At 41.1% G+C, this 17564-nt stretch overlaps 1 protein-coding gene across 5 annotated transcripts in view; it reads left to right on the top strand.

Annotated features, from left to right (window-relative positions):
* Positions 1-17564, top strand: part of fmr1 (fragile X messenger ribonucleoprotein 1) — a 96385-nt gene that overhangs the window by 9433 nt on the left and 69388 nt on the right. For all 5 annotated transcript variants that reach the window (XM_072271051.1, XM_072271054.1, XM_072271055.1 and 2 more), the window contains exons 2-3: positions 8758-8810; positions 17413-17506. In XM_072271051.1, coding sequence (XP_072127152.1) covers positions 8758-8810; positions 17413-17506 — 147 coding nt within the window. The remainder of the gene's footprint in view (positions 1-8757; positions 8811-17412; positions 17507-17564) is intronic.

The following is a 17564-nucleotide window of genomic DNA, read 5'->3' as shown; positions in this document are numbered from 1 at the left end:
ACTGGCAGCCAACCAGAAAAGGATCCTTTTAATCCCACTTGCTGCCTCCTACTAATCTGCCAGTGCTCTCACCATGCCAATAACTGTCCTGTAATACCAGGGGCTCTTAACTTGGTAAGCAGCCTCATGTATGGCACCTTGTCAAAGGCCTTCTGGAAGTCCAAATATACAACATCCACTGCATCCCCTTTATCTATCCTACTTTCAATCTCCTCCAAGAATTCCAACAAGTTCATCAGGCAAGATTTTCCCTGAAGGGAACCATGCTGATTTTGTCCTATCAACACACATCAAAGTTGCTGGTGAACTCAGCAGGCCAGGCAGCATCTCTAGGAAGAGGTACAGTCGACATTTCAGGCCGAGACCCTTCATCAGGTTAGTCCTAGGATGCAGTTCATCTGGCCGATGTGACTTATGTACCCTTAGGTCTTCCAGCTTTTAGAGCATTTTCTCCCTTGTAATAGTAACTGCACTCACTTCTCTTCCCTCGTACCCTTCAACATTTGGCACACTGCTAGCGTCTTCCACAGTGAACATCTCCTGACGCGATCCAGTCTGGGATCTCAATTCAAGTAAACCTGATGTGAAATACAAGCCTACCACTATCATGCATCATGAAGTTAGGGTAAGTCCATTTTGTCCACTTTTGATATGGATGACTGTCCTATCTTAGCGTTTGATTATTTTTCCCCAATTTGATGCAGTTCACCAGCTGATCATCAGGTATATATTCACTTCATGCCAGTTTGGGTAATGGAAATTTGCCCTTGCAGGATACCCAAATTACTGCCCTGATACAGAAGGTACAGAAACAAATTTGCACTTAGGGAAGTTATTTAAAGGTGGTAAATAACTAACATTTATTTTTTTTCACCTTGGTCTGTTTTCTGAGAACCCCCACAAACTGGGAGTCATCTGTACTGTTAAAACAAAAATTTAGATACAATTGCTACGATACTAATGTTTTCATATGTGTTTGTAGGGTTTGTATGTTGGTGGCAGTGCCAGCATTTGTTGATTTCCTCCCTAACTATGCCCTCCTCACCTAGCCCTGGACTGAGAAAGCACTGAAAAGTTAACCACATAGGTAGTTCCAGATTAAATAGTATGCACACTGATAAGGATAGCAAATTTCTTTCTCTGATGGGTTTTTGCTGATATTTCAGTAGCTTACCTAATTATATTTTGTTTCCATAATTTGCTTAAGTTACTTGAATTTAAATTTTGTAGCTGCTGTGATGAGATTTGAACTCAGTATCTTTCAATCAGTGTTCTGGGACTCTAGCTGGTGGCTCAGTGACTTCTATCCCATATACAGTTATAGGCCCCTCATCTAAGAAAGGTTGTGCTGGCATTGAAGAGGGCCCAGAAGAGGTTCACATAAATGATCCCAAGAATGAAAGGGTTAATATATGATGGCTCTGGGCTTGTACTTGCTAGAGTTTAGAAGAATGAGGAAGGGGTTCTAATTGAAACCTATTCAATATTGAAAGGCCTAGATAGAGTGGATATGGAGAGTGGGGAAGTTTAAAAGACATCCCATAAGGGCAGAGATAAGGAAGAATTTCTTTAGTCAGAGGGTGGTGGATCTTTGGAATTCATTACCAAAATGAACTTGCGGGTGTGAATTGGGTTGATGTTTTTGCAGGGAAATGTACTATGGACGTGTGGTCAACACACATCAAAGTTGCTGGTGAATGCAGCAGGCCAGGCAGCATCTCCAGGAAGAGGTACAGTCGACGTTTCAGGCCAAGACCCTTCATCAGGACTAACTGAAGGAAGCGTTAGTAAGAGATTTGAAAGTGGGAGGGGGAGATCCTCCCTGGACGTGTGGTCGATGTTTAGGGATCTCTTGCAGAATGTTAGGGATAAATTTGTCCCGGTGAGGAAGATAAAGAATGGTAGGGTGAAGGAACCATGGATGGCAAGTGAGGTGGAAAATCTAGTCAGGTGGAAGAAGGCAGCATACATGAGGTTTAGGAAGCAAGGATCAGATGGGTCTATTGAGGAATATAGGGTAGCAAGAAAGGAGCTTAAGGGGCTGAGGAGAGCAAGAAAGGGGCATGAGAAGGCCTTGGCGAGTAGGGTAAAGGAAAACCCCAAGGCATTCTTCAATTATGTGAAGAACAAAAGGATGACAGAGGTAAAGGTAGGACCGATTAGAGATAAAGGTAGGAAGATGTGCCTGGAGGCTGTGGAAGTGAGTGAGGTCCTCAATGAATACTTCTCTTTGGTATTCACCAATGAGAGGGAACTTGTTGACGGTGAGGACAATATGAGGGAGGTTGATGTTCTGGAGCATGTTGACATCAAGGGAGAGGAGGTGTGGAGTTGTTAAAATACATTAGGACGGATAAGTCCCTGGGGCCTGACGGAATATTCCCCAGGCTGCTCCACGAGGCGAGAGAAGAGATTGCTGATACTCTGGCTAGGATCTTTATATCCTTGTCCACGGAAATGGTACCGGAGGATTGAAGGGAGGCGAATGTTGTCCCCTTGTTCAAAAAAGGTAGTAGGGATAGTCTGGGTAATTATAGACCAGTGAGCCTTACATCTGTGGTGGGAAAGCTGTTGGAAAAGCTTCTTAGAGATAGGAATCGTAAACAGTCCTGACGAAGGGTTCTGGCCCGAAACGTCGACTCATCGTTTCCACTGATGCTGCCCGACCTGCTGAGTTCATCCAGCGTACTGTAAGTGTTGCTTAGAGATAGGATCTATGGGCATTTAGAGAATCATGGTCTGATAGGGACAGTCAGCATGGCTTTGTGAAGGGCAGATCATGTCTAACAAGCCTGATAGAGTTCTTTGAAGAGGTGACCAGGCATATAGATGAGTGTAGTGCAGTGGATGTGATCTACATGGATTTTAGTAAGGCATTTGACAAGGTTCCACATGGTAGGCTTATTCAGAAAGTCAGAAGGCATAGGATCCAGGGAAGTTTGGCCAGGTGGATTCAGAATTGGCTTGCCTGCAGAAAGCAGAGGGTTTTGGTGGAGGGAGTACATTCGGATTAGAGGTTTGTGACTAGTGGTGTCTCACAACGATCGGTTCTGGGACCTGTACTTTTCGTGATTTTTTTTTAACGACCTGGATGTGGGCGTAGAAGGGTGGGTTGGCAAATTTACGAACGACGCAAAGGTTGGTGGTGTTGTGGATAGTGTAGAGGATGGTCGAAGATTGCAGAGAGACATTGATAAGATGCAGAAGTGGGCTGAGAAGTGGCAGGTGGAGTTCAACCTGGAGAAGTGTGAGGTGGTACACTTTGGAAAGACAAACTCCAAGGCAGAGTACAAAGTAAATGGCAGGATACTTGGTAGTGTGGAGGAGGAGAGGAGGGATCTGGGGGTACATGTCCACAGATCCCTGAATGTTGCCTCACAGGTAGATAGGGTAGTTAAGAAAGCTTATGGGGTATTAGCTTTCATAAATCGAGGGATAGAGTTTAAGAGTCGCGATGTAATGATGCAGCTCTATAAAACTCTGGTTAGGCCATACTTGGAGTACTGTGTCCAGTTCTGGTTGCCTCACTATAGGAAGGATGTGGAAGCAATGGAAAGGGTACAGAGGAGATTTACCAGGATGCTGCCTGGTTTAGAGAGTATGGATTATGATCAGAGATTAAGGGAGCTAGGAACACACATCAAAGTTGCTGGTGAGCGCAGCAGGCCAGGCAGCATCTCTAGGAAGAGGTACAGTTGACGTTTCGGGCCGAGACCCTTCGTCAGGACGGGAGCTAGGGTTTACTCTTTGGAGAGGTGGAGGATGAGAGGAGACATGATAGAGGTATGCAAGATATTAAGAGGAATAGATAAAATGGACAGCCAGTGCCTCTTCTCCAGGGCACCGCTGCTCAATACAAGAGGACATGGCTTTAAGGTAAGGGGTAGGAAGTTCAAGGGGGATAATAGAGGAAGGTTTTTTACTCAGAGAGTGGTTGGTGCATGGAATGCACTGCCTGACGCAGTGGTGGAGGCAGATACATTAGTGAAATTTAAGTGACTACTAGACAGGTATATGGAGGAATTTAAGGTGGGGGGTTATATGGAAGGCAGGGTTTAAGGGTCGGCACAACATTGTGGGCCAAAGGGCCTGTACTGTGCTGTACTATTCTATGTTCTATGAACGTGGGGGTCAAGTCATAGGATATATTTGAAGTGGAGATTGTTAGGTTCTTGATTAGTCAGAGCATCAAAGGTTACGGGGAGAAGGAAGAAGAATAAGGTTGAGAGCAATAATTTTCAGTGATGATAGAATGGTGGAGCAAACTTGAGCAGGTTGGCTGAACTCTTGCACTTATGATATCAGTGGCGGGATAGAGATATATCTACCAAAGGAGATGTAAGTTGCTCCTTCCCTTCACTAGCCTACAGCTCACCCTTGAGCAAGGTGTAGCACCTGCTTAGCCCCCCCAATCATGTCACATGAAGCCATGGGAGTAGGTGGTAGATGACCGTATGAGCAGCTAGTGCATATCACAAGTCTTGGTTATGTGACCACTGACACCAGGCAGACAATCTCTGAAGTTTATTGATAATTGCTGGGGTCAACCATCTTGTAAAGACATTGCCCAGAAGGGGCAATGGCAAACCGCTTCTGTAGAAACACTTGTCGAGTTCCTTGTCATGAGACCATGATCACTCACGTCAGATGACATGACACATAACAAATGAACAGAGTTTTATGGTATACCAGTACTTTACATTGATAATGTGGAAGAACAAGTGATGATCATGTTCTACAAGACCTTTCTGAAATCTTTACTGCAGTTATTGGGAAGTATGTTTGCATTACAGCTTGGTAATCAACATAATTAGTTTCTTCAATTTCATCTTGATGTAATAATCTGCTGTGTATTATACCCTGGCCCAAGTTTGGATTATCAAGTACTTGATTGAGTGTAGTTACTATAAATTATATTCTCAATTTTTTTTGCCAAATATTAAATTTGAAGTATTGTCTTTTTTTCTTAGCTTGGCAGTATCAGCTTTAGAGGAATAAATGGATTTTAGAGCATTGTCCGTCCAGATTGGTTTTACTTTTGGTTCTAACTTGACCTTCTGGTCAAAGCAGATATTTCAAGGTTTGTCATGCGTTTTTTCCTTCCTTCCATAGCAAAGTGAGGAAATTAAACCTTAAAATCCACTTGAGGTTTGAGTATAGCTATTTATCTAATTTCTGATAACTTTATGTGCCACATTTTCTGAAACTATTTTGAGGACTTGTTTTTCTTGGTTTATATTTGCACATTTTCATTGAATCATAGATAGAGTCATAGAAGTATACAGCACAAAAACCTGCTTTTTTCCCCCACTTCAACCTGACTGTGATGCTTGTCTATGTTAATCCATTTGCTTGTATTAGGCCTCTTTCTCTCCATGTCTTTCTTATCCATATACATGTGTAGGCACCTTTTTAACTTTATAGTTCTGCCTGTCTCCATGACCACCTCTGACAATCCATCATTCCCTGTATGGAAAAATCTGTTCTCCAGATTTCCTTTAAATTTCTCCCCGTTTACCTTAACCCATGCTTCAAATTCTAACTACCCTTTCCCTGGCAAAAGATTTTGACCATCTATCCTACTTATGTCCCTCATATTTCTTAACCTTGATAAATTCGTCCCTTAGTGTCGAAGTTCCAGTGAATAAACACAGTTCATCCAATCTTTCTTTAAGTGGCAGCCCTCCAATCAAGGCAACATCTTGGCGAATCTCTTCTGCATTCAATCTGTTGCTACCACATCCTTCCTGTAGTGTGGCGATCAGAAACAGATACAAAAATGTGGTCTGGCCAAGGGTTTATGCAATTGCAATGTGACATTCCAATTCTTATGCATATCAAATGCCTTTTTCACTATCCTATCCACCTGTGTCATTAATTATAGTCACCACAGTCTCTGTACATCAATGCTCATAATATTCCTGCCATTTACATACTGGATATCCTACTAGAATTTGATTTTACTTGCATTATTTTCTGGATTAATTTCCATCTATTGACACGCCACCAAATTTTGTAGCTGATCTGTGTTCCATTGTGTTGTTAGACAAATGTCTTTGCTAGCTACATCTCTACCAATTTTTGTCATTTGCAAACTTACTCTTCGTTTCACCTACATTTAGATGGAAGCTAAATGACTGCAATAATACATTTTACGGTTTTGTGTGATAGTCACTTACCCTAGGAAAACTAAAATCATAGAAAAGTACAGCACAGAAAGAGGCCCTTCAGCCCACTTAGTCCATACTAAGCCATTTAAATTACCTATTCACATCAACCTGTACTGGGACCACAGCCTGCCATCTATATAACCAATCCAATCTTCTCTTAAACATTGAAATCGAGCTTGCATGCACTATTTGCATTGGCATGCTCTCATGACCCTTGAGTGAAGAAGTTTCCCCTCATGTTCCGCTTAAATTTTCACCTTTTACCCTTAACCTATGACCTCTCATAGCCCCACCCAACCTCAGTGGGAAAAGCCTGCTCAGATTTACCCTATCTATACCTCGCTTGATTTCTTCTTCGCTGTCCACTATACCCCCAATCTGTAAATTTGCTGGTCCAGTTAGCCACATTATCATCCAGATCATTGATACAGGTGACAAACAACAACAGACCCAGCACCGATCCCTGAGTCATGCCACTAGTTACAGGCCTCCAGTCAGACAGGCACCCATCTACTACCACTCTCTGGCTTCTTCCACAGTGCCAATGTTCAATCTACCTCATCTTGAAAGCAGAGAAATATTCTAAAATGTTTTATTCTCAAATCTAACATTTAGCGTGTCCTTTTTTGTCTTTTGAAAATTGGATAGCTCTCCATCACAGTTTTAGATGAGGCACAGTGCTGCATCTTCCTTCTGGGGCATGATTTTGTGGTTGAAGGTGACTTTTTTCCAGTTCAGATGTGCATTCCGAGATCATGTGAACTCAGCTCTGTGTGAGTGGTTTGGATCACATGTTATGCTATTTGCCCATTACAGGTACTCACTGCCTTCCTGAATGCTGCTGCTCCGTTTTGGGTGGTCTTGGATCAGGGATTGCTACAATATGTTGATAACATTGTATTTTCATTAGGAAAGCTTTGGGACCATCCTTGAAGCAATTTTCCCTGTTCTTCTAACCTCATGAGGGAGGGGGAAGTATGCACTTTTCAGTCTATTGTCAGGCATGTGGCATGCCCAGCAAAGTTGATTGAGTGTGATCAGAGCTTTGATGCTGGGGTGCTGACATTGGTTTTGAAGGACTTTGCAAAGACGACAGTGCTAAAAAAGACCTGGGTTCAATTCTGACGCTGTCTGTAAGGAGTTTGTACACTTTCCTCATGATCATGGGAGATTCCTCTGGGTGGACTAGTTCCCTCCTACATTCAAAAGATGTATGGGCTAGTAGTGTAATTGGTCAAATGGGTGTAATTGGATGAGTGGGCTCCTTGGAAGGGCCTGTTACCATGCCGAATCTTGAAATAAGTGAAGTATCTCCAATGTTTTGAAACAACCAACAGTGGGTGTTTACGTCTCTGATACATGTGAGGGGATTCACTGATGTTCAGTAGAATAACAGCTTGGTCTCTTTGCGATCTCAATTTTTGAACAGTCTTAATTGTACAAAACCTGTGCTGGCATGCAGGAAGCAGCCATTAATTTTGTTAATTTGCTTTGGCTGACAGGTGGCTGCTATGATAGGGAAAATGATTGATTTCTAGGTTCTTGTCATGGTCTTGGCAATATTTTCTAGATATGCAGGTTAATTGAAGAACCATTGTTTCTTGTACGTTGAGTAAAACCCATCTTCTCGTGCTTCAGCAGTAAACTGGGGCTAGTCTTCTGGAGGGTTTGCATACAGAAGTACCATCTGCAAGCTGTGATTTAGGTTGGCTAATTTTGGGTTTGCAGTGGAACTAACAAAGTGTCACTTAGCCCAACTCCAGCTTAATGTTTCTCCAAGTGAGTTACAGTATTACAATGAGGAATATTATGAAGAGGGCTGATGCACTTACTTAGCGATACTGCATGGAGTAGGCCCTTCCGGCCCTTTGAGCCATGCTGCCCCACCAATCCCTGACAAACCCAATTAACCCTGACCTAGTCACAGAACAATTTGCAATGACCATAGTGTTTCTTTATATTTGTTTATCATGCACGTTTGGAAACTATATCACTTCCCATTGATGTTTGGTCATGGTTGTGCATTTGTAAAGGCAAGTTAAGAATGAGAACTGGGACCTGGCTCCTGTGGAAGGTCCATAAAGCTATTGAAGGTTACTTGTTTCATTAGATGTGATTGCAGAGGTGTGCTTTTCCTATTGATTGATGGTTTCATGCATTGGTGGGTTATGCTGATATCCATGTTTATATTGGCTGTCATTAATATCAACTCACTGTTTAGCTGCAACCTGACATTTACCATAGTCTTTGGTGCTTGATCACCTAACAATATTTACTAATCCTGGTGATCAGTATCACCCCTATTACTGACTGGCAACTCCTGCAACACCACTAGTACTAAACTGTATCGGTCTTGCTTTTCCCTTGGATTCATCAGCTGCATGGAAAGGGTGAGCCTGCTGCATGGGAAGCAGCTTATTCTCTACACTATACTGCTTTGTCTTCCATATCAACATATAGACAGCTAGGGTGCAACCTTCAGTGGTGGACTCCAAACGATGGAGGCCTCAGACCTTTCAAAATGTGCACAGACTTCATTGATGTTATAACCTTTTTATGCTTAATATTTTTCTTTGATTTCTTCCAGGCATTTGTGAAGGATGTGCATGAAGAAGCTTTGACTGTGGCTTTCGAGAACAAGTAAGTCTTTGTCTGGCAGCACATTTCCTGTGTATTTGGTCTGCCTTTAATGGATTGCAAATTTGATTAAATGTAGAAATGAAAACTGCATGATTGCTTCATTTTTATGCTTTGTTCAGATTACAAGGAAAGGTAAGTTTCAGGATAAAAATGAATTTGTTTCCTGAACCATTTTAAAAAATTTTTCATTTTTGAAGCATTGCTATTGTTGAATGTCTTATCCAAGTTTCAATCTTCAGTATATAATTAAGATGTTTAGCAATGGTGATTCACTACTGATCCCATTACTAAACTGATATCCGCAAATACTTTCACTTCCTGCTATCTATTCAAAGGTTCATTTTAAGACTGTAAGACCATAGTGTTTAGGCCATTTGACCCATTGAATCTACTCTGCCATTTCGTCATGGCTGATCCAGTTTTCCTTTCAGCCCCAGTCTCCTGCCTTCTCCCTGTATCCCTTCATGTCCTGACCAATAAAGAATCTATCAGCCTCTGCCTTAAGTATACATAGAGACTTGGCTTTCACAGCTGCCTGTGGCAAAGAATTGCACAGATTCAACACCTGGCTAAAGAAATTCCTCCTCATCTCTGTTCTTAGACTCTCCCTCCATAGGAAACATCCTGTCCACGTTCACTCTATCGAGTCTTTTCGCCATTTGATAAGTTTCAATGAGATCACGTCTCATTCTTCTGAATTCCAGTGAATACAACCCCAAAGCCATCAAACACTCTGCATGTGACAAGCCATTCAATCCTGAAATCCTTTTCATGATTCCCCTTGAACCCTCTCCAGTTTCAGCACATCCTTTCTAAGATACGGGACCCTAAACTGTTCACAGTACTCTAAGTGAGGCCTCACCAGTGCTTTATAAAGTCTCAACATTACAGCCTCACTTTTATATTCTAGTCCTCTTGAAATGAATGCTTACATTACATTTGTGCTCTGCACTACAGACTCAACCTGCAAATTAACTTTAAGGGAATCCTACACTAAGACTCCCAAGTCCCTTTGCGGCAGTTTTTAAAAATGTTCAAAATGGAGAGAAAATATGTAAACCCTTTCATTACACTTCCTGACACTGTATCCCATCTGCCATTTCATTGCCATTCTCCTAATCTGTCTAAGTCCTTCTATAGCCTCTCTACTTCAAGACTACCTTCCCTTCCACCTACCTTCATATCGTCTGCAAACAAAGTCATCAATTTCATCATCCAAATCATTGACATATAACATCAAAGGAATCAGTCCCAACACAGAACCAGAAAAAGCTCCCTTTATTCCTCTCTTTCCCTCCTGCCAAATTCGTCATTGCTTTATCCATGCTAGAATTTTTCTAGTAATACCATGGGCTTGTAGCTTGTTAAGCAGCCTCTTGTGTGGCACCTTGTCAAAGGCCTTCTGAAAGTCCTAGTACACAACATCACCTGATTCTCCTTTGTGTATCCTGCTTGTTATTTCTTCAAAGATTTCCAACAGATTTGTCAGGAAAGATTTTCCATTGAGGAAACCATGCTGACTATGGCCTAATTTATCATGTGCCTCCAAGTACCCTGAGATCTCATCCTTAGTATTTGACTCCCAATATCTTCCCAACCATTGAAGTCAGGCTAACTAGCCTATAGTTTCCTTTCTTCCTTTTTGAAGTGTGGAATGACATTTGCAATTTTCCAGTCTTCTGGAAGCATTTCAGAATCTAATGATTTATTGAAAGATAATTACTAATACCGCCACAATCTCTTTAGCCATCTCTTTAAGAACCTTCTCTCTAGTTATGGTAACTTCATGTATTTCATGACTCCTGACATCTGGAACATCCTTCATACTGCTAGAGTCTTCCACAGTGAAGACAGATGCAAAATACATTTCCTTGTCCCGCCCATCGCTACCTCTCCAGCGCCATTTTCCAGTGGTCCGATATCCACTCTCGCCTCTCTTTTACCCTTCATATATCTGAAGAAACTTTTAGTATCCTCTTTGTTATCAAAGTGTATATATACAGAAAACATTTCTGAGGTTTGTCTTCTCCAGGTAGCCATAAAATACAGAAAATCTTGGAAGATGTTGAAAGAAAGACATCAGTACACGCAAACACACGCACACGCTCACACACTCACAAAAACCCCCAACCACTTCCTTGCACAAAAACTAACAGCTCACCCAGACCCCCAGCCTGCCAATCAGCAACAAGTAAGAATGGGCGAAAACATGAAAAATAACATACAACTAAAAGAGGCCAATATGATCTACAGTCCAATCCATTAATGTCAGTTTCAGTAACATCTCCATGAGCATTGGGACCCAACGGCCCCTCCATGAACCACTCACTCTCCTCAGCATTTGCCTCACTCAGTGGCTACGTTATTCCCATCTCCTGTACCTAATAAATTGACAACTGAATTTACACAAATAAATTGAGTGTATGTTTGAGGTCTTCTGCCACCGTAGCCCATCTACTTCAAGGTTTGACGTGGAGTCCATTTGGAGATGCTCTTATGCACACCACAGAATGCATGGTTCTTTGAGTTACTATCACTGTCCTTCCAGCTTGAACCAGTCTGGTCGTTCTTTGACCCCTCTCATTAAGACCACGTTTTCCCATACAGCACTGCCCACTCACTGGGCACTTTTTTGTTTTTCACACCATTCTCTCTAAACTCAAGACTACTGTGTGTGAAAATCCCTGGAGATCAGCAGTTTCTGAGATACTCAAACTGCTCTGTCTGACAGTAACAATCATTCCACAGTCAAAGTCACTTAGATCACCTTCCTTCCCCATTCTGATGTTTGGTCTAAACAACAACTGAACCTCTTGACTATGTTTGCATTTTTTTTATGCACTGAGTTGCTGCCATGTGATTGGCTGATTAAGTATTTACATTAATGAGCAGGTGTACCTAATAAATTGTCCACTAAATAGATGTTTTTCTCAAAACATATTTCAGAGGGCAAGGGCTGGGTTGGTGAGAGAGTGATGTTCAGTGACTAATTATAATCCTGATAGAACTTGAAATGAAAGAAAAAATATGAGTTACTAAGCTATTTATAATGTGTCTGGAGAAGCAGTGAATGTTCAGAGGTTGTCATTAGAAATAAATAGGTCTGTGTTTTGAAGAAAGGTCATCATCTTGAAATATTAATTCCTTTTTCTCCACAGATGCAGTCGGATTATTTCCAGCAGTTACTGTTTCTATTTCAGATATCCAAATGTTGCAGTTATTTTGCTTTCAGGCTCTGTATGATTTCATACAAATCAGGAACTTGTTCTGAAGTTTTTTAGTGTCGCAAATGGATCATTCATACAGTCCCATGGAAAGCCTTTAAGATGAACCATCTGTAAACTTGGAAGTCCGCTGTTTATCTAAAGCAAGGGTTACCAATCTTTTTTATGCCATGCACTCCTACCATTTACCAAGGGGTCTGTGTTCATGTTCATGAGTAAAAATATCTGATTAGCCAATTATGTGGCAGTAATAGTGCATAAAAGCATGCAGACATAGTTAAGAGGTTGTTGTTCAAACCAGTCATCAAAATGGGGAGAAATGCGATCTTAGTGACTTTGACCGTGAAATGATTGTTGGTACCAGATAAGGCGGTTTGAGACTCAGAAATTGCTGATCTCTTAGGATTTTCGCACACAACGGTCTCTAGAGTTTACAGCAAATGGTGTGAAAAGCAAAAAAAAAATCCAGTGAGTGGCAGCTCTGTGAATAAAAACACTTTGTTGATGAGAGAGGTCAGCGGTGAATGGCCAGACTGGTTTAAACTGACTAGAAGGCAACAGTAACTCAAGTAACCACATATTGCCACAGTGATGTGCAGAAGAGCATCTTTGAATACACAACATGTCAAAACTTGAAGTGGGTGGACCATAGCAGCAGAAGACCACAAATATACACATAATGGCCAGTTTATTAGGTATAGGAGGTTACTAATAATGTGGCCATGACTGTAATTTCTCAAGTATCTTTTCTAATGCGATATGGAGCTTAACAAAGTACAGTTTCTTTTAAAGAAAAGCTATCAATAAAAATGTTTATTAGTCCTGTAACTAGATGTGAAGTTAAGGTCAACACCTGATTTAACAAGGAACAGTCTGTGTGCAGCATGTAATTGTGTCATGGAAGGCCAAGTAATGGAGAAGTATAACATAAATATTTTTATCTGATGTTAGGATGTAAATGACAATAAAGAAAATTATTGCTCTTCTCTAGTTCCATGTCAGCTGAGTAGTGTGGAGCTGTAGCATTCTTTCTTCTTTCTTTATTAATCTTTTTATTGATTTTAAAAAGAGCATATATACAAACAAGAGAATTATTTCAAATATATACAGGTTTCCCCCGCCATCCGAAGGTAGAGCATTCCTATGAAACAGTTCATAAGCCAGAATGTCGTAAAGTGAAGAAGTAATTACCATTTATTTATATGGGAAAAATTTGTGAGCATTCGCAGATCCAAAAAATAACCTACCAAATCATGCCAAATACCACAAAACCTAAATTAACAGTAACATATAGTAAAAGCAGGAATGACATGATAAATACACAACCTATCTAAAGTAGAAATACTTTTCTACAATCATTGCCGCACTGTTCTCCGTAGCGAAAATCTCACGCAAGCGTTCTTGGCAGAAACACTCTCTCCAGTAAACTTTAAGCTATGAAGCTGCCAAATCATACCAAATAACACACAAAAATACACAGCCTATATAAAGTAGAAATAATGTATATACAGTGTAGTATCACTTACCGGAATTGAGAAGACAGCGCCAAGCAGACTGATGAGGGTGTGTTAGGCTGAGTCGTCGGAGGTTGGGGTGCTGCAGTGGTCCCCAACCTCCAGGCCGCCGACCGATATCGATCCGTGGAGAATGCAGCGGTATCCAGGGCGCACCCAGCACATCTTTAAGAAAAAAGCCGAAATAAACAAGCTAATTAATTAGGTGCCACCCGGCACGTAAACGTCAGCCCAGATCAAAGGCGACGCATCGGATCTGATCTGGGCGGACATTTACATGCCAGGCGGTACCTGATTAATTAGCTTGTTTATTTAGGCTTTTATCTTAAAAGATGTGCTGCGTGCGTCCTGGCTACCGCTGCATTCTCTATGGCAATGTATTGGTCCACGGCCTGGGGGTTGGGGTGGTGGGACACTGGGGTGTCATCTCATGGTCTTCTGTTTCCATCAGGGCAGGCAGGTCATCTTCTATGTCTGCCTGCCTCGATGTCGAAGGTCGAGGTTCGTTGTCTGCTGTGGCTGATGTAGAAGGCTTGAAAAACGACAGTATGCTTGTCTGTTTAGCCGCACGCATTTTTCTATCATATAGTTCTTTGTAAGTACTCAAACCATCTTGAAAATATGCCCTAAACCAACGTAACCTTTCAAAATTAAAGTCATACTTTTCTGCAATCATTGCAGCGAAGATCTCATGCAGTTGCTTCACGTTCAGTTCCTAGACGACTTCACTTTCGGTCCGTTCGCTACTACATTCGGTTTCGATTGTTATCCTTTCTTCTTCCAATTGCATCAACTCTTCATCTATCAGTTCTTGGTCATGAGATGCCAAAACCTCTTCAACATCATCTTCGTCAACTTCCACAAGCCAAACTCACTTTGCCCTTACTTCGTTCACCACGATTGAAACGCTTATTTATGTCTAGTTTTACACTAAGTGTAACACCCTTACAAGCTCTTTTAGGTTTTTCAGATACCTTAGAACACATCTTGCTAATGGCTTCTGACAGGCACGTGTTTAAACAGTGCCGGCGATAATGCAGTTCCGGGGGAGGAGCTTGGCTGCTCGGGGCGCGCGCTGCCTTTTATCGCGCGCTGATTTTTTCCGTAACGGTGAAAGCACCTTCTGTTGGTGAAAACAGGTAACTAATGTAGGTCTTTTGTGACAGCGAGGTTTCGTAAAGCGAACGTACGAAAAGCGGGGGACACCTGTATATCAATAACAATACAAACAGAAAGTGAAATAGACATTATCAAAATCATACATAGTATTAAACTAATATGTAGTATATAATAAAAAAGACAGCTAATTCTCCTCTTATCAATTCATAGAGAGAGAAAATAAAACTTTAAATTTCTAAAATGAGAAGAAAAAGGTCCCACTATACTATGAGAAAAGGAAAAAAAAAGGGACTGGGCAGTCCAATCTGAGGATACGACAAAAAAAAGGAAAGACTTTCTGATCAAATCTAAAACTTCGAAAGAAAAAAAAGTAATTGGAAGAGTAATAAATCAAATCAAATGAAAATATTGACTAAAAGGTCGCCATATTTGCTTAAATTTAAAGGATGTATCTAAACTTAAACAGGACATAATGGAGGAAAGCCAATAAAAGACAGTAGGTGGATTAGAATCCTTCCACTTCAGTAAAATGGCTCTCCTAGCCAATAAAGTTGAAAAAGCTGTAGCATTATACTTAGGGATGTAATTTTTCCCATACGAGCCTGCGTATGTCTCCAGACACTTACTATTGCAGCTTTCTCAACTACCCACATAGGTCACAATATGGTCAGAATACACCAAGCAATTCCAAGTTCATGGGTCCCAATAGGGAAGTCTGGGGTGAACAAACGTTGACTTTTTGAATGGTCACTGTATTTAATTTGAATGAAAGATAGAAGTAGGATATGAGGTTGCAATATGATGGGTATCAGTTACTGAATTCAGTTTTTCACCCTGTCTTTGCTAGATCATGGTTTCCTAATAATCTCTGGGTCGCTAGTACCATCCTTTGTTGATTTTGGTTTTGCTGCCATATTTCTTGTGCAGTTTATCTGCAGCATGAATTTTATCTGCAAGGGCCAAGGCGATGATACCCAGTCCTGATGAGGGTCTCAGTCTGAAATGTCAGCTGTTGATTTCCCTCCATAACGTTGCCTGACTTGAGTTCCTCCAGCATTGTGGGTGTGTTGATGGAAAGTACTTTTAATTGTTAGGCCTTTTTCTGGTCCTAGTTTGGAAATCAAGAGTCGAAGTGGGGCAAATTGAGGAGAGGCTGATAGTTTTGTAGAGAAAATATGATACTGAGTTCTGTATCCAATCTTTCGACAAGAAGCCCTTATGTCAAATGTTAAAATGGTACGAGACGGCATTTAAGCATTAAGAATTGTGAGCACTATGCAGCTATGTCAGTGAGGTTGACGTTATGATTAAATATAGGATTTAGAGAAATATTACAGTACATTCTGGGCGACGGCAATGTAACATAGTTAACGTAACACTATTACAGCACCAGTGACCCAGGTCCAATTCCACCGCTATCTGTAAGGAGTTTGTACGTTCTTCCCTGACCCATGTGGGTTTTCTGTGGATGTTTTGATTTCTTCTCACATTCCACAGATGTACAGGTTAATTGGTCACATGGGTGTAATTGGGCAGCGCCATTGTTGGAGCAGAAGGACCTGTTTACCGTGCTGAAATCTGAAAGCCTATATGAGACCTTTTGTATAAGTAGCAATATGCTGATGAGCATTTCAAAATCAAGCAGCAGAACTCAAAATCTGGGTCTGCCAAGAGGAAAGCACATTCAAGCAAGAAGCTCACTTGCTTTTATGGATAAGCTTAGATGGAGATACAGGTCTGTTCCCCTACCATGTCTTTGCAGTTCATGATGCCATGTCCCTGCTTGTTCATGTGTCTTGACTAAATGTCTTGCAGATATTGATAGGTTCTTGATTAGTCAGCGTCAAAGGTTATGGGAAGAAGGCAGGAGAATGGAGTTGAGAGGGATAATGAATCAGTCATGGAATGGTAGAGTGGACTCAATGGGCTGAATGGACTAATTCTACTCTTACTTCTTATGATCTTGTGTATTTGCTTCTACCATCTCCGCTGGCAGCACTTTCCAGGCATCTTCCACTGTGTAAAAATAAAAACTTGCGTTGTACATCTTGTTTAAATTAGACCTTTCCATCCTGAGAAGAAGACTATTTACTGGGCACTTTCCTCTTGCATTTGACCTCTCAAAACGCAGAACCTTGGAGTTAGAATCATAATTCCATCTGCTGTTCTTGATTCAAGTTTCCAACTCTTCTGTATTCTGCTCTATTACTTCAAAACCTTTCTTCATTATCCAATATCTATATCATCTGCAGACTTGTTAATCAAACTACTTAGATTTTCATCTCGATCACACAACAGAGATCTCGGCACTGATCACAGTCTTCTGTCAGAACAGTCCTACGATCTGGCCAATTTTCTATCCAACTTGTCACCTCATTATGAATCCCTGATGATTTAATCTTCTGGACTAGCCTACCATGAGGGACTTTGCCGAGTGATTTACTAATGCCCATGTATACAACATACTCTACCCTCTCCTTATCAATTATCTCAAAACATTTAAACAAATTTGAGGCAGAACCCCACATAAATGCGAGTGCTGACATTCCCTAATATGTCCATGTTATGTTTTTTTCCAAATGCAGGCAAATTGTATCTAAGAATCTTCAGTAATTTCCGAACCACTGTTCTAAGGCTCACCAGCCTATAATTTATTGGTTTGTCCTTGTTGTTCTTAAAGGGATAACATATTGCTTTTATTAATGTTTAATTCTTTAAATCAAATCTTTCAAATTCTGTTTTCAGCTGGCAGCCTGAAAGACAGATTCCTTTCCATGATGTACGATTTCCACCACCAGCAGATTATCATAAAGATATTAACGAAGGTGATGATGTTGAGGTATGTGATTACCTGTGAAAGTAGTGTGTGGTATAGTGTTTTAACTACTGTAAGTTAC

Source organism: Mobula birostris, chromosome 10, assembly GCF_030028105.1.
Source record: "Mobula birostris isolate sMobBir1 chromosome 10, sMobBir1.hap1, whole genome shotgun sequence".
Taxonomy (NCBI): Eukaryota; Metazoa; Chordata; class Chondrichthyes; order Myliobatiformes; family Myliobatidae; genus Mobula; species Mobula birostris.
The sequence above is the reverse complement of the archived record's forward strand: the minus strand, read 5'-3'. Positions and strand labels throughout refer to the sequence as shown.